The sequence below is a fragment of the Lutjanus erythropterus genome, chromosome 11, assembly GCF_056507025.1.
Source record: "Lutjanus erythropterus isolate fLutEry1 chromosome 11, fLutEry1.hap2, whole genome shotgun sequence".
Classification (NCBI taxonomy): Eukaryota; Metazoa; Chordata; class Actinopteri; order Lutjaniformes; family Lutjanidae; genus Lutjanus; species Lutjanus erythropterus.
This window is the reverse complement of record NC_139327.1, coordinates 10,185,672-10,208,941: the sequence shown is the minus strand read 5'-3', so window position 1 is coordinate 10,208,941 and position 23,270 is coordinate 10,185,672. Positions and strand designations below refer to the sequence as shown.

At 38.1% G+C, this 23,270-nt stretch overlaps 1 protein-coding gene across 24 annotated transcripts in view; it reads left to right on the top strand.

Moving 5' to 3' along the window:
• dlg2 (discs, large homolog 2 (Drosophila)) overlaps positions 1-23,270 on the top strand; it is a 279,866-nt gene that overhangs the window by 208,726 nt on the left and 47,870 nt on the right. For all 24 annotated transcript variants that reach the window (XM_084730723.1, XM_084730746.1, XM_084730741.1 and 21 more), the window contains 5 exons: positions 2,030-2,080; positions 12,134-12,258; positions 18,745-18,914; positions 19,109-19,245; positions 22,050-22,194. In XM_084730723.1, the coding sequence (XP_084586849.1) occupies positions 2,030-2,080; positions 12,134-12,258; positions 18,745-18,914; positions 19,109-19,245; positions 22,050-22,194 (628 nt within the window). The remainder of the gene's footprint in view (positions 1-2,029; positions 2,081-12,133; positions 12,259-18,744; positions 18,915-19,108; positions 19,246-22,049; positions 22,195-23,270) is intronic.

Sequence of the window (23,270 nt, the reverse complement as noted above, 5' to 3'; positions counted from 1 at the left end):
ACTGTAACTACAGATGAATATTGCAACCGCTTTGTGTTTTAAAAGATACAACTCTTGGCTATTAAACCTTGCAATTGGCCAACCTCCTGCTGATTTTTTTTTATTAAACGTAGCCATCAGTTCCATCAGATGGAAAATCTGACAGAATTGACGTCTTATGGAGTTGACAACATCTTACATTTTCTCATTCACAGCATAGTCATAGTGAGCAGCCATTTTATTTTTCTGTATTATTTATTTTTTATTTAAAGTTGCCCAGAGTTCTCTTAATGTTAATCTAAATACACATTTTTAAAACATAATTCTTATTTAGCTTGCAATATTATTAATGAATTTGTCTAAAAATAGAAAGTTTACCAGAGCTTGAGCAGTATTCCCACTAGGGATGTTCCTGGCAAATAATTTCCCTGTCAGTTAAACAAAAAATGTAATTTAGAGTACTCCACTAGTCTAATAGAAGTAAAACACTCACAAAGAAGTTCAAATTGAACACAACTTATTAACTGGTAATGTTAAACACTGTCTGAAAAAAGTACTGTTTGTATTAAGAGACATATTAAGCTGTTAATCACAGTCTATAATCGCCAAATCATATTTTAATTGCTTGTGAAATGTGGCACTTTTTTTTTTATGGCATTCGTATTGTGCTGTACAATACAAATATTACATATTAACCCACAAAACATGACAACAACTCACTAAATGCTTCACCTTTTCAGGATTGCGGTGTCTGTGGGTTAACAACATCGTTTACCCAGAACTGACATTAGCTGCCAGCCAGCTACACAGTGTGGCTAACGTTAGCAGCGCTAGCAGCTTCTGACACAGGATGTATTCAACTTATTTCCATTTTCTATCTCAAAACACTGCCAGACAGAGCTGGTTTTACAAGCTGTCATGTCTGACTTTACTGATAAAAAACATCCAGGGTTGCATGGGCCATTGGGGCATAACCGCTGGGAGAGAGGGTCTGTCATCTGATGGGGCCACAGCCCCAACTAGTGGTGACCGGCTGCATAACATCTCAATCACAACAGTTAACAAGCATTACACTGTTTAAGCCACAGTATTTCTGGTGCCAACTAGTGAGGGTGGTGATGTTTAATCCTATAGTCGACTAATCACACACACCCCTAATCTAATTCCCACCTTTTTAAACCAGGAAGTGAGACAGGGTCCTTAGGGTATAGCTAAACCTATTTATGCCTGATTAAATCATGTTTTCTGACAGAGTTGATGGAAATCTGGACAGCACATTTTATACCTTCATAAATTACATATATTTCATATATATACATGAATTTTCATCAAAAAACTGAAATTAGAGTGTTGATATTCACAAGTTTTTTTGATGATTTGTTCCAATTCTTAAGAATGGGTGATAGATAGAAATGTCAATGAGATGATAATGAGCATGAGAAATACAGTTCAGTTAAATTAAAGAAAAATGTAATTAAAATAAAATAAAAACTGAGTCATAAAAAATGTGGTTTCCAGTGCAGTCGTATCAAGTAAACTCTGTCGTCTCTGTCACTGCTGATGTTTATTCAGTCTTCAGGTCTGTCTCGCCTCCTCAATCAGATGAAGTTCTGATAATAACATCTGATGCTGCTCATAAATGATGCCCAACTGGGAATATGATATGCAGCATCTCATATGCTGCTCGAGTGCTATTCCTGTATGAATGCATAATGACGGAAGCGCTCGCTGCTAATTAATCATCTCAGTGAGATCCAGGATGAGACTGACTCCTCTGCAGCTAACCTCCATGTAGCAGAAATGTTGATTAACCGTCACCTTAAATAGCTTCCCTTGAGGTGGGGCCTATTTAGCACTTACAAAGTGCAAGTGGCCCTGGAAAAGACCTGTCACCTTTGATTCCAGTCTGTAGACTCTGCTTTTGTGTAGAGCCAAATCCTTAACATCACCCTCTGTGAATATAAGTCAGTATAATAACTGAACAGCACTGGCATGTCTTTTCATTTCGAAACAACGTTTGAAGGACTCAATCTGTTTTCTGTTTCCTCAGGTCAACGGCACAGAAATTGAATATGAGTTTGAGGAAATCACTCTAGAGCGGGTGAGTATCTTACATCCCACAGCTGCAGTGTGTTTAACCTCAGAGAATGTGTCTGTGAGAACGTGCCTCGGCACGGCGCTGCAGTGAAACGGTCTCCTGAAGGCTTTAACTTCAGATGCAAGGCGGTGATAGAGGGATGTTAAAACATCCCCGCTGTCTGACAGAGGATCTACGGTGTGTGTGTGTGGTTCAGTGATCTGTGTATGGATCGTGTGCTTCTGCTTAAAATGGGTGTGAAAGAACTTTCATTCTCCTGGCATGAATTATAATCGATCAATTAGGACTTTTTGTGCCCAAACTAACATGTAGTTATGGCTTCATTTTAGAGCTGCAGCAATGGATCAGCTATTAATATACATTAAAAATCGATTATTAAATTAATCACCAATGACAATAAACTGCATATCTTTGCATTGTGGCTAAAGAAGTCATTTGAGGATGTCATCTTGGACTTGACTGACATTTTTCACAATTATCTGACATTTAATAGACCAAACAACTGATCGATTAATCGAGAAAATAATCATCAGACTAATTGACAATTAAAATAATCAGTACGCATTAAAGCAATCATTGGCATCTTGTTATAGTTAAAAGTACAGTTGCAAGATTTGTATGGCAGGAAGATTTTGATTTAAGCCATTTTGTGCAAATAGAGCCTTTAATAAACTTCTCTTTCACCATAAAGCTCAGTTTACATTGCACTATTATTTATAGAAATATTAGTTCTGTATTTTCAGCAGTGATTGGCAGATAAACACACACACAGGGCAACCATTTACTTCATACTGCTGTTAGAAAGGTGGCACAGTTAGCTGATAATTAGCCTGATCAACCACTGTCAGTAATTAGAGTTCGTACAAGTGCTGGAAATCCTTGAAAACGCTTGACTTTTAATGCGGCATCTTCAAGGTTTGATAAGTGCATGGATTTTGGATAAAGTGCTTGAAACTTTGTGAAACTGTGATTACCTTTCATTCATAATTAATTATATCACCGAATAGTTCGCTTTAAAGAGAGCATGGCACATTTTGAAGCATTAAACATGTTTTGTTCTCTTGAATTTGTCACCATTCTGTAGAATTCTATCACAAAACATAATTTTGGTTATATATAGCATAGCGACATCTGAGGATTAAGAAGTGAAAGTGTATATAGAGGTGTATATAAATATTTTACCACAGCTGTAAGGTGTAGGAATACTGATTAATCAATACACATTGTTAAAAATATATAACTATAGTAAAAACCTGTAACTAACAGCAGTCCGTCAGACAAACTTACCATACATTAACCAGTTACCTATTGTTTTATAGTCACGACAAAATGTTTAAAAAAAAAAATCATATATATAATTAAATACGTATGAGCGGTTTAAATTAAACTAAAGCTCTCTCTTCTCTCTGGGAATATATTACACCAAAGTCCCTTCAAAAAATATGAAATATTAGTAATGCTGACTCGAGAGTCAGAGGGTAAAAGGCATCGCATGTCAACAGTCTTCTTATCAAGTTGGCATCAATATAATCCATAAAGATGCCCCATATTTCCGTTATATTTTTATAATTTGGATTTTGTTGCCTTGAAAAGCCCTTGTTGTTTAGCTCTGCAATTTTAGTAGGATAGGATAGTGGGAATAAGAGGAGAACTGTTTCAAAAATGATTTTTTTTTTTGTTAAAATAACTGCTGGTTGGTGGATCAGTTACACACTGACTTTAACAGACTGTAACGGTGTTAATTCACTGTCAATTGTGTTTGTGACGGTATCGGTATTCGTGTTTGGTGCTGGAGAGAGCACATTTTTGATTTTATTGGAACGTTCAGACGAGATCTAGACCGACTTAAAACAGCTCGGTCTGAGTTTTACAGTTTTATGACCACTTTACAAATGATTGAACGCTGTGTGTGTTTGTTTGCTTTTAACGTGACGGCAAAGATTTTGCCTTGCTCCAGCTCAAATGTTTAAAAATAGAAAAGCTGTATGATGAAAAACTGGGGCTGCAAAAGCACGAGTTTGCAAGTCTAATAGTGGGGGTGCAGCTGCTCTGTTTGCTCTGTTGCTCAGGCGTCTATGAAAGCAATAACAAGAATTAAACTGCTCCTAAAATAGCTTGTTCCATGTATAAACATCATGAAAGAATTTACGAGATCATAAACCCTAAATGCAACATAAAAATAATGTCAAATTTTACACCTCCCCATCTGACTCATCGAAGTTAATTCATGCATTTAGCAAGCATGAAACAGCAGCACCCCACACAACACTTTACAACGATTTGTGTGCTAAAGCAGATGCAGCTCAGTCGGCATTAACTCGAAAATGAATCTGCAAATCACTGAGATGGAAATATTGGTCAAGTGGCGCAGAGTGGAGGGAGTTCTGACAGCTCCGATACGATCAGGAGCAGAAACCAACTCAGACCAACAGTAATGGTGAACAACACCAGCTAACCAGTGAGCAGAGAGATAAGCAGGATTCTTTCAGGTGCTGGAAATCCTTGAAAATGCTTGAATTTTAATCAAGTGTTTTCAAGGTTTGAAAAGTACAAGGATTTTGGATAAAGTGCTTGAAACTGCTTGAAATTGTGATTGCATTACTTTCACAATAAATCTCTGTCTGACTGAATAGTTTGCTTTTTAGATAAAGTAATAAAAGCAGAATCAAAGCAAAGCAGAAAGTATTAAAATTTAAGAAGCTGAAACCAGATCATTTCTTTTCTTAAAAATGACTCAAACCATGTAATCAGTTAATTAATCGTGTCACAATCTAGTTATTTTCATTCAATTTATCTGTTAATCTTTTTCTCTACTAATTAATTTGTTGTTTGGTCTATAAAATGTCAGGAATTTTTTTTTAAAATGTCGATCAGTGTTTCCACAGCTCAAAGATATTCAGTTTACTGTCAGAGAAGAGTAAAGAATCCAGAAAATATCCACATTTAAGAGGCTGAAATCAGAGAATTTTGACTTTTTTTCTTAAAAAATTACTCGGTTCATCAGTTATCAAAATAGTTGGAGATAAATTTAACAATTGATTAATATCTGATTAATTGATTAATTGTTGCAGTTCTGATAGGATGCCAAGTCTACTTACAGACAGCCCTTCTGTAGGATTCTGTCATGAAACATCATTTTAGTTGTTTATAGCACAATAACATCTGATTTAAACATTTTGAGCATGTAAATGTGTATAATTATGTCTGTATTATGTCTGCTTTAAGATGCTGGAAAAGCTTGAAAATGCACCTTGAAAATGCTTGAAATGTGCTTGAATTTGACTTCATAAAAAGGTGTAAGAACCCTGGATCAGACTGAATATAGACGGTCATTCATAACTCCAGAACCTCCATATTTTTCAGCAGCTATCAGATGATGGCCAAACCCATCCTGTGTAGTCTCTGAGCTCAGACTCAGGCCTGAGTCTGGTTCTCTGGAGTCATTGCCAAGAGAGCTGAACAAGGTTTTTTGACTCAGTGTTTCAGGCCCTGCAGGGACGCTCAGTGGGTTTTGTAATCAAGAGAAGCTGCTATTCCCATAAGCCAACAATTTAATCAAAGCTTGACTTTCATTTTGTGGGTGTGCATCCCAGGGATTTTATTTGCAGAGCCGACAAAGTGCAGAGCTCCTGCTCTGAAAGATGCGGTGCCATCCTGCTGCCTTATAAATACAATATTTCATAGTACAGTCATGATAACAAAGAGGCAGAGAGAGGCTGTGACCTGCACTTACAGAATAATGGCAGAGCCATTCTGTAATGGAAGACTTAACACCTCGTAAGACTTTATAATCATACTGAGAGCAGGGACATTATGAGACCATGCTGTTAAATCATGCATCAATATTTGATTGACTTTTAAAGAAATTGTTATTTTTCAATAGAATTAAAAGTCAACATCAGGAAAGGAATGTCATACTCAAAAGGCAATGACTTGCAAGGGTGTCTTTAACTTGTTTGTACAGTGCTGTGTGACAGTGAACAAATTTTATAATATCTTACGTGTCAGTGATTCCCAACCAATGGTACTCGTACGCTGTGGGGTGAATCTCCCGTTGCTAGGGGATACATGGAAAGATTGTGTCGTTCAGCTGTTTTGAAAAATTAGAAATTAATTAAATGAAAAACTGCATCCACATATTTGTTTTTAAGCGGGAAATAAACACACAAATATAGCTGTTTTATCACCGCAGGAACTTTGTCCAGCTACGGAGAATCTTTGGAGGAACTTTGCACCGCAGGGGCCAAGGTCTAAATTAAGTTCAGGCCTTATTAAGCATTTATGCTGAGGACAAATAATAACGCTTGCGTTTGCTTTACATGGCGTCATCATTATTTTATAGTCACACGCAAAAATGACTGCATTTTTCATGTGTCAGCAGGCTCATTTGCCTCATCTTCTCGGGTCTGTAGGCCACAGAGAGAAACACAGACAACAACCGGCTGAAGGAACTTTTTAGTTAATTGAAAAGTAGCTCCTGAAACTACAACATTCTGGGTGCTTTGACTGGAAACGCGGCTTTAAATTGCAAATCCTGATCCTCAGAATAGTGTAACTATTGTCACAATAACCAGTAAACTAACAGCTGCCACAGGCCGACTACAGGACGCTCGTCCAACCCACATGAGTCAGCTGTAACACCTGAGAAGTCAGACTAGGTGGTTGAATGTAATGGTTTAACTTCTACTGGAGTTCAGTTATCGAGATAATTTTTATCACCACCATCATGGAGAGGGACAACATGTGTTGACTTCCAGACCTCTCTAAAGTTTCACAGGGGTCAAGAAATCCTTTTGATTTTAAGGGTTGTAAAGAACTTTTCTAAAACTAGAGAAGCAATTTCTGAAGAAATTGTGGGTGTGAATGCCGCAAGCTGAAGCCAAACTGCAACACTGCCTCGAATAAAATGAAGTCTGAAAGATTTGAATGTTTGAATGTTGGTTGAAAGACTGACGCCACACTGAATAGCTGGCTGTATATAAATAATGATGTTTGAATCATGTGGAACATTTAAATGTTTCTTAATAAGCTGATGCCACAATGAATAGCTGCTTTGAAAATATCATGTTTGAATTTTGCAGAGTATGTGAATATTAGTTATAAAGCTGATGTCACACTGAATAGCTGCTTTTGTCATTTGTCTCTGTATGAGGTTTTAACTGCTAAGGACTCAGGCTGGTGAAATTGACCAATCGCCTGTGTGTTACAGAACATTCAAATTTGAATACCGAGAGGACCTAACTGTTGTTGGTTAAATCAGCCAATCGCCTGTGAGCAGTGGCACATTCAATTTTAGACAGAGACACAAGCCGTTTCTCAATATGTGTTCTTCTCTGTACTTGTGTTCTTGTGTACTTGAGAAACGTCATCAGTCTCAGTCCAAGTACTGTTCCAATTCAAAAGTCTGCATCTCACCAAGTACAGTCAAATACCCGGATGTGTTCTTGCCCCGCCTGTTATATCGAGGATGCATCGGGTGGTGACTTGTGTGGACATGGGGCAGCCACGTATCCCAGAATGCATTTCGTAGCAACAATGGCAGAGGAGAGGACCCACAACTTTAAGTTACAAGTGTCGAAATACTACTGTTTTAGTACCACGGAATGCAATTTTAAGATTATTTTATGTGAGAATGTAGACATTAAAACTTAGAATCTTTGGTCGATTCATCACAGTAGTGCGTAGTATAAAATTTGCTCCGACATTTTCGGAGATGTGTCGTCCTGCTAACGGGTCGGCCAGCATACCTCGCCAGCTAGCAAGATGACCGGGCTGTTAGCATTCATGTTAACCCACTAAAAACAGCCTTATCCCGGCATGACCTTTTGAAATTGGCCGCTGGCTCTGATATCTCTATAGTAGTAAAACAAGATATAATTTGTTTTCCTCACATTTAAACAACAAGATAGAGGGTTGTGTTTTATATCATATTTTGTTTTATTTCAAATATACGTTAATGGTGAAAATAACTGGAAGTGGGTAAGCCAAGATGAGCTGAGATGGTGACATCATCAAGTACACTACTGTCCCAATAGCAAAATGACCGTCCTGTATCCTCCCGTCCTCGAGAGACTCGGATCTGCTGCTGCGCCCAAAGTTCAAATTATTTTATTTGGCAAACAAGGTCAAAGTTCAAATTATTTGAACTTTGACCTTGTTTGCCGCTGACCTTTCAAAGTGCAACCAATGAGATAACAGCTGAATGTGATGTAGCCACAAGCGACACGCACAAACAGAGGACGGAGAGACAGTGGAAGAAAAACTGATTCTCTGTGTTTCCAAGTTCCCCAAGCTCTATAACACTACGTTAAAATCATACCACGATCTAGGCAAGAAGAGTATTGCTTGGTGAAATGATCTGGGCTACCAGGTTTGTGATTAGGCAGAGTTTATGAACTACCGTTAAGTTCTCGTTAGGCTAATTATAATGCTAACATTAGTTTAGCTGATTCCTATAACTCTTGATTTTCTATTATGGAATGATTGAAACACATGAGTATTTCTCACAAAAAAAAACAATCATGCATTTTGATACTTTCATAATCTTATTATCGCTCTTCTGCACATAGCAGCATCAGTTATTTGAACTGCACTAATTCTGTCAAGAGGAGCAGACAAAGATAAAACCAGAGGCTTGTGGATGGCTAATTGAGGTGAAAAAGGCCGAGGGGATTTTAACCAAATATTAGCATTGCTGTAAGTATATTTTGACCCAGCAGATTTTATCATATTTCCAGAGGAGCGATAATAAGATTATGAAAGAACCAAAATGCATGATTGGTTTTTTGTAACAAGGACACATTTCAATCATTCCATCATAAAAAATTAAATGTTATAGGAGACACTGGAAACTCAAAATTGCCATGATAAACATGCTCTGTACAAGTGTATGTAAACTTCTGACCTCAACTGTATTGATGCAGATTGATGTATCATTTCAACCCGTATAATTTTTGGGCCAGGGTACAGGGTCCCCACTACAGCAGACTGTGTTGCCATGGTACTTCGCCTGCAGGAGAGGAAAAATATGTGGCATATTTCTCTCTAACAGAGAGTGCTGTCGCGGCTGCATTATTGCTTCCCACTTTGGGGATGTTCTGGAAGGCACTGTGCTGCCAGGATCCCAAACGCATTCTCAACTATCCGCCTGGCACGGGACAGCCGGTAGTTGAAGACACGCTGCTGTCTTGAGAGCTGACATCCTGGAGAAGGGCGAAGGAGGTCCTTGCACAAAGGAAAGGCCTCATCCCCCACAAACACATGTGGTGCTGGACCAAGGTGTTCAGCACTCGGGAGAGGAAGGTCCTTGGGAAGATCCAGCCTGCCTGGAGAGCCTTTCCAAAAGGGGAGACAGCAAGTGTGCCTCTATTGCTGTTCCTTCCATAGGCACCAACATCTACCACCCGGAACCGGTACCTGGCATCGACCACAGCCAATGGCGAATGTCCCTTTGTAGTTGTAGAACTGTGACCAGGAATTCACTGGCAATCGCCTGCCAATCTTCCTTTTTGGGGAGGGGCATGTATTCCCCCACTAGACTCTCCCAAATTGCTGTGGCAACACTGGGAACAATTGTTGCCACTGTGGAAACTCCATCACGGTAGCTGGAGGCAATGCTGGAGTAAGAATCCCCAGTGGCAAGGTACCTATAAGGGGCACAAAGAAAGGTTATAAGCCATATTAACAGGATAATAGGTACAAGTTACAAGAGAAGTAGAAATCTTGGAAATCTCTCAGTGAAGTTATAACAATACAATAAATAAAAAAATACCCCAAATTAACAAATACAAAATACACATAATAAGAAATAGAAAAAGAATAAAGTGAATGTGTGCTTGTGTCAGAGTAAATCATTTACTTTTAAAAGGTGTACATCTAAAATCAAATTTAATTTTGTATTTTTTATTAATGCTTCTTCACATTTTTGCTATCCTCTTTGCTGGTGTAGTACACTGAAATTGTCCCTGCTGTGGTACTAATAAGGATGTATCTTCTCTTATTATTTTGAGTCTGAAGCATACCCCTTTAATATTCTACCAGCATTTCGCTGGTGCCTATTTCCCACCCTGATGTGTATTGAACATATCAACAGCTCAGTCAATAATCGCAGTGAAAACAATAAATAAAACATATTAAAATAAATTTGCAATAATATGCTATTTACTATAATCCATGCAATGATTTTAAAAAATAAAACTGTAAATAAATATGTCAATATATTTTCATTGTCAAACAGACCAAACAATCTTACCTTAAACAGATGGCCAACCGTTCGTCTGGAGAGACAGGACGGTGGAATCCTATGTCTATGTTTTGGTGATGAGAGGTTTTATCTTCTGCAGGAGGACATCAAACTGATTCTTGTCCAACCTACAGTATGACTGGAACCTCTCATCGTGACTCCGTAGCTCTCTGACCAAGTTAAATTCCCCTTGTCCATAGCGATTCAACAATGTTTCATGCACCCAGACCCTTTTAGATTGATTTTTTCGCTCCCGCCTGTTTTGAATCGCTACTGCAAGAGCCTTCTTCTCATACAAATTTAGATACTTTGTATGTAACAATGTACAAACAATGTTTAGTTTTCATTAATTAGTTAGCTTTTTCCTCCTCGTCCTTTTTCTTTCCGGAGTGACAAGTGTCGTTTGGTGTTGCCTAGCAACGGTGAATAGCTCGCACTTGTTGATGACGTATACCTGAGCTCCACTGCATCCACTCAGTGCCTCTGCGCCCGTCTTGGCGGTGAGCGAAGAGCAATTTTCTTGTCATGTGAAGGCCCCTTAATTGTCTCTGCATGAGGTTTTAACTACTAAGAACTTTAACTACTAAGGTCCTCTCAGAATTCATATTTGAATGTTCTGTAACACACAGGCGATTGGTCAGTTTCAGCCTGTTGGTCAAAGCAGCCAATCGCCTGCGAGCAATGGCACATTCAATTTTAAATACTCCAAACAAAGGAAAGAATTGAGAAAACGTACCACTCAAACTCCAGCTGTTTTTAACGAAAAAAATGTAATTGCTACTGTTAAAAACTGCATACAGTAAGCGAGAGGACGAGATGCTGAACACGAAGGTGTAAATTTTATTTCTGTGGTGTGAAAAATGAGGCCAGTAGTGCGATGGAAAAAACAGGGATCATCTGCTTTCTTCCAGAAATGGTGGCTCTCGCTTAACATGGGAGCGAATGGGGTGGCTGGTTGGACTCGTTGTCCTTTTAGACCCTGCTCAGCCCAAACCGTTTGTCCATTTGCTTCAGCGGTCACACCTCTGCGACCGGCACAGCTTTTCCTACAAGATGAAGAAGATTAAGAAAATGACTGTTTCTAAAGTTTAGACTGTTATTAAAGATATAACTTTAAAATTAAAACTGTAAGGATAAGCGTTAAAGTAACTGCAGCTATTATGCTAGTGCTAGTTAGCCAGACATGCTAATGTTTGTAGTTTATGTTAGTGCAGAGTTTAACCCGTCCCCACATGTGTGCTCTCATGTGTCACATTTTTGACAGACAACAAAAAAGACGTCACCATTGAGAGTATCGCTCTTCTCAGATCTTCCTGCACACCTTCAACATGTGGAGAAATGGATAGCTTAGCATCACTAGTTACGGTTGCTAAGCTATGATTGGACAGTTTCTATTTGGACGTGGGGTTTAGCAAAGGGTCAATTATGAGTTAAGTAGGAGTTAAAGTACAGACTTGAAAATCTACTCATAAAAGTGAGAGTACACAAAAACTACTTAATTACAGTAATTTAAGTATCTGTAATTAGTTACTTCCACCCCTGATAAAGGCTATCTATAATTATATATAATTCTTGCATCAACATTAACATTAACTCCAATGTAACAGTAAACTGTACTGAGTTCTGTCCATTGAGATTCTAACAGCAGCAGGTTGTTTCCTCTGTTACATCTGCAGACTGTTTCCATAATAAGATAAGATAATAGTCCTCAGACTGTGTTAGAAACTTGCAGCTGATGTGTTGTTGGCGTTTTGTCACACTACATAGAGAATAAGTCCTGTTGACTGACTCACTCACTCTTTCCATGGCTGCAGGGTAACTCAGGGCTGGGCTTCAGCATCGCCGGAGGGACAGATAACCCGCACATCGGTGATGACCCCGGCATCTTCATCACCAAGATCATCCCTGGAGGAGCTGCAGCAGAGGATGGACGCCTGAGGTCAGTCACTTAGACACACTCACACACACACACACACACACACACAGAGACACACACACACATGCACACACAGCTTTTTAATAACTACAGATAACCAGAAAAGTTTCAGACCTGACAGGGGAAAAAAATGTTTTGAGAAACTATCAAAAAACATCAGAAAAGAAATCTGCTTTAAGAGGAGGACTTAAAGATAATCTCTCACCACTCACTGGAGACTGGATATATCACTGCTGACTCCTCCGCCGCTGCACTGGATAATCTACCCTCAGACATCTTTCAGAGGAAACTATTTGAGATATTATACCACAGTATCATTCCTCTGGTGTCTGGTGTCTCATGCATTTTGATGTGTCTTAGAGTCTAAAACTTGTGGATCCTGCAAACTCATCTTATCGGTATTAATAAGTTATGGTTCTTTTTCAACTTTTCTGTACAGTAGCATGCATGTTAAAAATAATCAGTAAACTTGTGTTTATTTAATCTCCAGGGTAACAAATCATTTGCTGTTTATTTCAGCAGCTGTTTTTGAGCCTCTAGCCTTTTAATTAAAACTCATAATATTTAACCTTCAGTTCTCTGCAGTATCAGCACTTGCTGAGCTCTGATAGTCCAAATACTAATACTAAAATGTTCTGTGTGTCTCACCATCTGTAACAGCCTTATTAAATAAACAGAGGGGGTGTGGATGCAGCCCATCAGATCCTTTGCTACAGTAGTTTATCAAAGTGGCTAAGACACAAGCTCAGCTCATTCATCACTCTACTGCAGTGAAAGGCTAACTTGAGGGAAAACACTGCCTAAATTGTACTTAACACCTTGTGTCATGGCTAGTTTAGAAATAAACATGAATACTTTTACTTTAGTGTGAAACTTGAGAGCCATAGCCTGACCATCAGCAGTTTGGTGTGTCAACAGGCTAACCTGCAAAAACAAGACAAAACTAGCAGCTTTCAAGTTTCAAGTCTGTGTTGATTGATCCTTGTGCTTCAGTTTTGAAGTGAGGCTGCACTGATTCTTGTCGAGAAAGCGGTCTGAAGTAGTGGCCTCGTAGCTCAGTTGGCAGAGGATTTGTCCACATACTGAGGCTGTGAGCCTTGCGCAGCGGCTGTGGGTTTGACTCCCACCTACGACCCTTTGCTGCATGTCATTCCCCCACTCTCTCTCCTCCTTTCCTGTCATATTTTCAGCTGTCCTATTAATTAAAGTCATAAAAGCAAAGCACAAATAAATGTTGCGTGCTTTGCTCGTCACATTACCCTCCACATCTTCCTATTTCACAATCTGCATGTTGTACTGAAGTTGGCATTAGAAAGGAAAATATTAGTTACTGGATGTAATTCCACTCTGTGAGTACATGTGTAGCCCTCTACCTGCATGTTATCACAGTCACTGTAAAGCACATCAGTTTGAATGTGCTAAAACATTTATCATGGTAATGATGGTATTGCAAAATTCATGTTGTGGCAGAACATGACACTGGTGACAGTGACAAAGCCGGCGTACCGCCCACCCTTAGCTCCATTAAAATGTATGTTGATCTAGCACATGGAAATGTTTTGTTATCCATTGAAGATCTACTACTTTTGCCAACAGTGGTCACAGTAGTGGACTGACTATCAAATAGTTGGTACTTTGATACTATTTCTTGTTTTTGGAAACATTTCTGAACTATTTACCAAGAAAAAAGGAAACTAGAATCTTGATATTTTGACATTAAAGTAATAATTCTTATTATTTGTGTATGTTTGTTGTTTTTTGTGTTACCAACTGATCGATTTCTTTTGTCACATCTTGGACATGAAAGTTCATGTTAATTATGGCGTCTTTAATATTATATTGGTATTATATTGGTGATGTACTTGTATGTGTTGTATGATGTGACTATAACAACACAAGACAAGGAAAAAAGAGACAGATTTTAGCGAAATCGTAGCTGTCTTTTCCGTATCGAAAGCCCCCCCCCTCACTTCTTTCTATAGTAGCAGTGATGGAAATGGTGGTTTTGGTTGCAGGCCAGCCCCTGTTCTTTTTCCAAGCTGCAGCTCTGGAGCATTACTGTCAGATCACAGATGCTGGAGAGGAGCATAATGCATGTACACAGTCAATCTCGAGCAGATCTCAGACGCAGGCGGGCCGGGCATAAATCACACTTAGCCTAATTGATGGTCACCCACTCCAAGGTGGGCAGCGAGACTAATGCATTATGGATGGAGGGGAAGTCTAATCTGTGCGAGGAAAGAGGCCTGATAGGGATTTGGTTTTCTATAACATTACAGAAGCCAGACACACTTCCTGTCGCTGCTCTGGGACACTGCAGCAGAGCACTAAGCATACTTAATGCACCGGCTCGGCCTCAGGGAGCGCCTGCAGCGTTTCAGGTGTTTCTCGTGGAGGATGTTGTTGTCGAGAGGTAAAAGCAGAGATGTAGTCAGGGCTAAAGCCACAATTTACCCACCATCCCATCTCTGAAAGATTCCTATAAAACTATCTGATAAAAAAAAAAAAAAACTCAATCAATACAGGGTCCAAGATCATTTTAAACACACTGCCTCTATCGTCATTATAGAAGCGAAGTCTCTTGGCATGTAATATAAAAATCATATGTGGGTACTTAGTCCAAATTGCACATTTTGCAAGTTGACTTGAGCATTTTAAACAATACAACCATTTATTCAAATTTACTGGCAGAAGTCAGAGTTCTTGCAGGTGTTGGAAATACTTGAAAATGATGAAAAAAAAGAAAAGAAATTGGAAAAAAATGCTTGAATTTTAATGTAGTGTTTTCAAGTTTTGAAAGTGCTTTAATATTGGATAAAGTGCTTGAAACTGCTTGAAACTGTAAATACATTACTCGCATAATAAATTGCTCTCTGTCTGAATATTTCACTTTTTAGATAAAGAAATAAAGAAAAGAAATAACATTTTTCAGAGGAAGCCTAATTGCCTTTGCCTCTCACATGAAACGATGACTCTGCTCAAGCCTCACTTGACACTTTGCATGTGGGTTTTCTTGAAATTGAAGTTATTTGTCCACTGATTGTTTGAGTGATTGTTTCATTTTGGTTCAGTCATGTTATGTTGGCTGTCAAGTATACTAACATACAGGTGACACATTTTTAAACATGAAGCTTTGTTGTGTTTTGTTTTAATTTGTCTCCCGACTGCAGATTTTTTTTTGCAAAACATAATTTTGGTTGCTTATAGCACAATAAGGTCTGGTTTCATGTGATGAACAAATAAAATAGGGCTTAATCATTTTGAGCATATATATAAAGTGTGAAACATGTTGTTTAATACAGCTGTAAGGTGCTTAAAAAGATTGAAAATGCACCTTGAAAATGTTTTTCCAATGAGCTACTAGTCTTCGACTTACAATGATTATAAAGAGGCGAAACATCAGTAGCATTTTAGTTTAGGTCTACATTCAAGTTATCTGCCCACATCTGTTTAAGTCCTGTTGTGTTCAGTGGGGTTCTGTCATGTTGGATCTGATAAAAATGGGAAACCATCCTGTAAGTGACAGGATTTCATTTATTATTATTATCATTTATTGCCTCCAGAGACTCGTGCTAATTTAGACTTTAAAAATTGGACTGATGATTCCTTATGAGTCTTGGACTTGAAAAAAACATCTGGAAAAAAAACTTGATGTAGGGATATTTTAGGCAGCCTGTAACTGTGCAAGAACTTTTCATTACTGTTAGCAATTTTCATTTAGTGATCACCAACAAAAGTTCCTCTGTTACCTACTTAAACTTTAACTTCAAAATAACGACATATTGTAGGTACACCATATTAATGTGTACTGGTACTGAATTATGATGATTATAATATGTCTGTATCCTTAATACAGATAGTATAGATAAACTTTACCTGTTCATGTCACATTGTGTGTCTATTTAACAATATGCCCCCCCCCCAAAAAAAACAAAACAAAAATCCACTTCTTTGTGTCCACATATCAAAATCTAATCATATCTCCTTTTGCTAAAACAAAAGAAGACGTGGTTATGTGGGCTTAAACTAACCAGTTTCATCCAATGATATCATGACATCCACCCATCAGCCTTCAACCTTTAGTGGTAAAGAGCTAAAATTCATTAGTTAGCTAGTTAGCAACAGTCTGGTCCATTCACTTACATTTAAATCAAATTCCTCCCAACATTATGTCCTGCCTGCCTGTCCTGTCTCACTCTGAAATACATCATGGAGGCTAGATAGTCCTGAAATGCTGTTACATCTGGACTTAAAACAGAAAAAAATAAAGCTTTAAAGATTTAACCATAATATTTTTTGTGTCAGAAGACATTTCTTCACTCTGGTTCCCAGTGGGTGTGTGTGTATGCATGGGATTCAGTGGGATATAGCGTGTGTGTGTGTGTGTGTGTGTGTGTGTGTGTGTGTGTGTGTGTGTGTGTGTGTGTGTGTGTGTGTGTGTGTGTGCTGGGCCCCAGCTGGTCCCTATGAGCAGCCTCAGGAGACTTGTGTCCTTGAGTGCCAGGGCATGGATGTTTTGGTCGACACCTCAGGGGGAATTTAAACTGAGCCGCTCGCTGATTCTGATTTTTACACACCCATGTGCTCGCTCGCATGTACAAAGCACCTCATCATCTATCTAACTCTGTCTCTCTGTCACACATCACAGACACACGTATACATAATGTGCATATTATGCAATCTAAACTCATGTTCGAACACATGGGTCACAACTCCAAGTAAACAAGATCGACTGCCAACAACCACGCACAGTCAACTCTGTCATCAGATGTGTGTGTGCCCGAAATGCTAAAAATAGAACTTGGGACTGACTGTAGTGTAAAACTGTCGGTATGTTTTTCAATTTAAGCTGTTCTGTGTTGGTTTTAGAGCTGTACTGAAAAATTTGAAGCTGTTTTTTTTTCCTGGTTTTAAAGGCAGCATTACAGTAAAGTGATTTAATTATTAGTCCTGAGTGATTTTGACTGATAATGCAATTGTGATTTGATTTGTGATATTAGACATAATGGTAATTTTTACATCATTGTTCTCATTGTGATTGAAAAACATGTCAAAATGACTGTAGTGTGATTTTTGCAGGAAGATATTTTAAAAAAAAAAGTCTGTACAATCTACTATGTAGGACAGGACATCTCTGCCTCACAACATTCATTTATTTAAAAGTTTTTGACACACATTTGTTTAACAAATATTGCACCTCCTGCCATTTGAAAATTTGCAGAAAGACGTGTTGTGATTTCAGTAAAATTTGGATTAATTGTGCAGCCCTAGTAATTATCTGAACTTACCAGACTGGTCTAGCTGTTCTGTTATTTGCTTTTACCCACTTAGTCATTGTTTGTGAAAACACCATATCCTGTATCACAGAAGTCCAGTGGTGGCTGTGTAGGACTGTTTCCAACCTGTGTGATCCAAACATTTCCAAGAATTCCAAGCAAGACAACAAGCCAGCAAGATACATGTGATCATCTCAGAAATTCACAATGTTTTTATCTGATGAAATGTTCTGCTTCGGTAAATATTTGTTGGTGTTCAGCCTTTCAACATTTTCTCTGCAGTGAAAACTGGTTGTAGTCTGGTCTGCTGCACACAAAGGGAGGCACAACGCTGTGGTCTAACAGCACCATAAATTACACTCATGTTGACGAAATTAAAGTTGATTTAATAGGATTTTGTTCTAGGGGTTTTCAGGTTTTCATTTGACATTCAAAGCTTCACTTGAAAACCTCAAAAGAAGCTTGGATCTTAATAATAATTATAGATATGGATGAATGTTGTAATAATCAACATCATTCTATAAAAGCTGAAGTTTCGCAGCTTTAGATACAGCTTGACTCCTTTAAACTTCAGATTGAACACTTTTCCCAAAGTGGCTGCTGCTCTTCATCCGCCTCTTCTCACACTTAAACATGCCGTCTATGGCAAGTCCTTTGAACATTTAATCGGTACGCCTGACTACTAGTGATTTAGTTTTCACTAATGGAGATGGCATTTTGACATTTTTGACAGTTATCTGAAATGACATTCTGACATTACATTTAACTTTGACTGGTCAGAATTTATCTTTAGAAATCTAGAGCTCCATTTATGATATCTGATGTAAAAACAATTGTCGATATCTACAGTGAACATAGTGAGGATTGAATTAATAAAAGCTCACGATTTACAGGTATCTACAATAGACTTTTCCACAAGTAAGAAATTCATTGTTGACGTCAAAAATAACATTTTGACTGGTGAGAAATGAACTGTAGATATCTTTAATTAGAATTCCTACTAGTCAGAATTAAATTATGGATTTGTCGGCTTTGAATTCTAACGAAAAGTAATTGTTGATGTCTACAATTTCTATTACTGCTGCTGATTAAATGTTAAAAGGGCTTAGGCCATACGCCGACTGTTTTTGAATAATGAAATAGTGTGAGTGCAGCCTCGCTCTCAGTTATTACCGATAATTATCACCACTGACCCACACTGTTCCTCCTGCAGAGTAAACGACTGCATCCTGCGGGTGAACGATGCAGACGTGTCTGAGGTGTCTCACAGTAAGGCGGTGGAAGCCCTGAAGGTCGCAGGCTCTATTGTACGGCTGTATGTGCGGCGCCGCAGACCGATGCTGGAGACCATCATCGAGATCAAACTCGTCAAAGGACCAAAAGGTGGGCTTGCACCTGCAGCTCCTCAGTTTACTGTAAAACCTTTCCAGAAAACTTTCATGTGCATAGAGACACACTATATATCATAGTACACATCATCATATGTTGGTGTTACTGTCAGATGGTCAATATAAATCTTTCATACACGCAACACAGAAACTAACCATCTCCTTCCATATATACAAACACACACACAGGGCTCGGCTTCAGTATTGCTGGTGGAGTTGGAAACCAGCACATCCCCGGTGACAACAGCATATATGTCACCAAGATTATCGACGGCGGGGCGGCGCAGAAGGATGGGAGGCTACAAGTTGGAGACAGGTTGCTAATGGTGAGTATGAACATAAGTTTAAGTTTAAGAGCCTTTAGGAAGATATTTTATCTACATACATATATATATATATATATGTATATCTATATATATATATATATATATATTTATATATATATATAGAGAGAGAGAGAGAGATATTATATTTATATTGGTTGATAATTCAACTATATTTTTTGAGATTATTTCTTATGGAAATGCAGTAATTTCTTCAATGAACCTGACTGTTGTAATGCAGTCAAAATACTGAACATGATCTTTGCAGAGCTTTGAATTTTGGGCTGGGTTCATTTAAAAAATTACGCCAGTACCAATAGCAGCTTAAAGTGATACCAACACCAACAGAGTACTTCATTTGATACCTTCCTTTTTCAGCTTCATTTACCCATCATTCCTGAAATAATCCTTCAGCATTTTATATATTGAATTTAATCAGGCGCCACAGGCATGAAGTGAAGTCACATTTTTGAACATTTTGGTGGCCTCTATCTGCAGTAGTGAGCTAATCAGATGTCACATTAAATCAAAATGTGATTTGCTGCAAGACAAAGCATACAAATAGTCATTTTTTTAGATTTGGTTACAAAAAGCATTGAATGCATGTATAATTTATCTGGAGAGGTTTCAAAATTACTTGGTACTGGGAATTTCAGAGACGAGTTGACATTGTGCATCATTGTAGACTCGATGTTCATCTGTGGTTTTAATAGAATTTTAGGCATTTAAGAGAAGGTAAGACACCTGTTATCCCTCTGAGGGTTTAGTCCAATGAGATCACAGCTCATTTGTAAACAGCTTCTCAGAGCCAACCGGTGACTCTGCTATTTCACCTACCTACAGACTGGTCCCGCCCACGGTGGTTAACCCTTTAGTGGTTGTATTTAAGACAGTTGTGATGATATATCTATCAGATTAAACTGCTGTAGTTGTGAATGCACTACTTGGTGCTGGTTTATTTCATTATCAGGTACAGATAATCAGCCCTGTTAGAACTGTTGTTGACTCTGTGTCTGGGAGAAGTTTATTTAACTCTAAGATCATTTGAGGCTGTTGAGGTGTCGCGGAATTGGATTAAGGTCACTGTACCATCACATTTCGAGTCACTTAATGCTGGCCTTACGCCATTATCAGTGTTGGAGTAAAATCATGAGAGTCTTGCTGGAGTCAGGCCATAATGTAAAATTATTATTAAGGGACTATAAATTCAGTGTTTTGATTGAACTGATGTATAGTTTGACTTCATTTTCAAAAATTACAAAAGATGGTTAAGATTCAAGTTTTTAAAAATTCAGAATCAATATATTGGGAAATTAATGTATGGATATCTTGCCATAAATTAATGGAGTGGGGACAAGACCAAAATAATCTAGTTGTAGTCTTGTAAATAGTGACCATGAAAGAGCTCCAGTCTGTGCAAAGTCTTAGTCTGTGACTTTATTCAATTTATTTTTTTAGGGATTTAAACGTATGAAGTACATGTAATTTATGGATTGGTTATTGTTTGGCTTTATTTTTTTATTTCTAAACTTGCTGTGTGCCACAAAACAGCCTTGTCCCAGATAAGAATTCACAATTTCAAATTTAAAAATGTGTTAGACGCCTTTAAAATCTAAAACTAATACCTACTGATAACATACAGTAGGTAAGAAAAGGTGCCACTGTAATCATCTTTGTTTTAAAATAGATTTTTATGAAAATCTTGTCCCTTTAAAGTCGTGTCCTAGATTTTCATCAACACAGTCAGATTTTTACAAAAACAGAATTTAATTGGCATAAAAAGTGTTAGCTATACCCAAAGGATCCCTGTCTCATTTCCTGGTTTAAAAAAGGCAGTAATACTGCTCAAGCACTGGTAAACTTTATGTTTTTCAACAAATTTATTTAATAATATTGCTATCATATGCATCTCAACCATAATATGTCAACTCTGCAGCCCTTCTAAATCAAAGCTAAATAAGAATTGTGGTTTAAAAATGTGTATTTTGATTAACATTAAGAGAACTCTGAGTATCTTAAAATAATAAAGTGGCTGCTCACTATAACTATGCTGTGACTATGCTACTGTTAATAAAAAAATAAATCACAATGAGGTTGGCCTGTTACAAGGTTTGGTAGCCAAGAGTTTGAGTTCTTTTTAAATATATTTTCCAGCATAATTGAAGAGTAAAACTCAAGAATGAGTGTTTTACAAAAAAAAGCATATTTATTCTATAGCTTTTTTTGCATATGATGTGTAAATTATAACAATGGGAAGTTGAGTCTCACCCAGTCATTGGTCAGAATCTTTCGTGATCACATCACAATAACAAACAACCTGTTGAGCATCTTGATCATGTAATACAATTGTTGCTATTACAGAGACAGATATCCAAGACACTAATGGTGAGTCCATGAATCAGGTTACTCTGTGTACACTCTGTTAACCAGCAGTAGATTAATGAGACACTGTGCTTTCAGCTGACAACATCCTTCCTGTATCTTCAGTCTTAATGATAATTAAGAGATAAAATTAGTCTCTGGCACACATTTTGAAAGGAATAAAGAGGCAGCCTACCGGCTCAGTAGTGTAACAGCAAGCTCTCTCCTGAGGAGGGCATCCCTCTTGCTTAACCAGCGCTTAATTTAATTACCTTCCTCCTGTCGTGTTCTCACCCGAACACCATCTGTCATAATCCAGTCTCCTGAAGGCAGGGAGCACGCTGGACTAATCTAACCGGAGCAGCAAGAAAACACAGGGCAGCCTCTGAAACTCCTCACCGGACAACAGGGACAGTATCTGTATCTGTGTCTGTGTCTGTGGACAGGTGAACAACTACAGTCTGGAGGAGGTGTCCCATGAAGAGGCTGTGGCCATCCTGAAGAACACGTCAGACGTGGTTTACTTAAAGGTGGGGAAGCCCACCAATGTCTACCTATCAGATCCCTATGGGCCTCCTGATATCACACACTGTAAGTCCTCACCTCTTCTGTTTGAACTGATGTGTCGTTACAAAATCAAACACACAGCAGAGAGCATATTCAGTGAATGTAAAAGATGTTTAAGGCTGTTTTTTTTTTCCTCACCGTCTGCTCATTATTATACCTGAGATCTCTGTGCACTGAATCCATAACTGAGAGCGTGACTGTGAATCACTGATCACGTATTAGCAAACAAACTGTACGTGTCCAACAGAAACAGAGCAACATTAGCATTCATTCAAGGTCGTGTTTTTGTCTGCCTGATGGATCCAAGTCCAATAGACCTACTCTCATATTCACCAGGGACCAACAATAAGGACACCTAAATAATTTTGCAGACATTTCTTCACAAGTGGTGTTACTTCGTCTGCTCCACTTTCCAAGACTTTGCTCTACTACTTCCATTGCAGTATATATTATCATCATCTTTATTTGTGCCTTGACATCCTTATAATTTCTGTGTTTTTAAGCCACTTTTAAGAACATTAATTCCTCATACTGTGGATGAAATATTACCTGTACATCTGTTACATCTGTAGTTGCATTATTCATTTTATTTGCACGATAATTTTCCACTGCAGTTCGCATTATTGTTACAGTTTTCGTTTATCTGTGCCTTGGTATCTTTACACTTTCTGTTTCTTCTTGCGATTGCTTAACTTGTAAATATTTAAATTCTTAGAATTTTTCTAGTATTTTTACTTTTTTTTACTTTTTCTACTTCTGCCCAGTATATTCTAACTGTTGTTGTTGTTGTTGTAGTTACTGTTGCTACGCCTGCCAAACTTTCCATTCTTGCACCGCACTGATGCAGTTTACAGTGACATCAAAGTTTAGAGTAACTGTTGAAAAACTAGGTCTGTGGTTCCTTAAAGAAGTTAACAAAAGTAGATTCTCATTTTTAGGTGACGACCGTGGACTTTGACAGCTAAAATAATGACTCACAAGCAGATTTCATAAGTGTAGCTGGCTGATGAAAGCTAATGCTAACTCGACTTGTCAGCTGAGAAGTCTCCAGCTGACATTTTAATGTCTACATTTGGCAAGAACCCTGTGAAAGTGTAAAT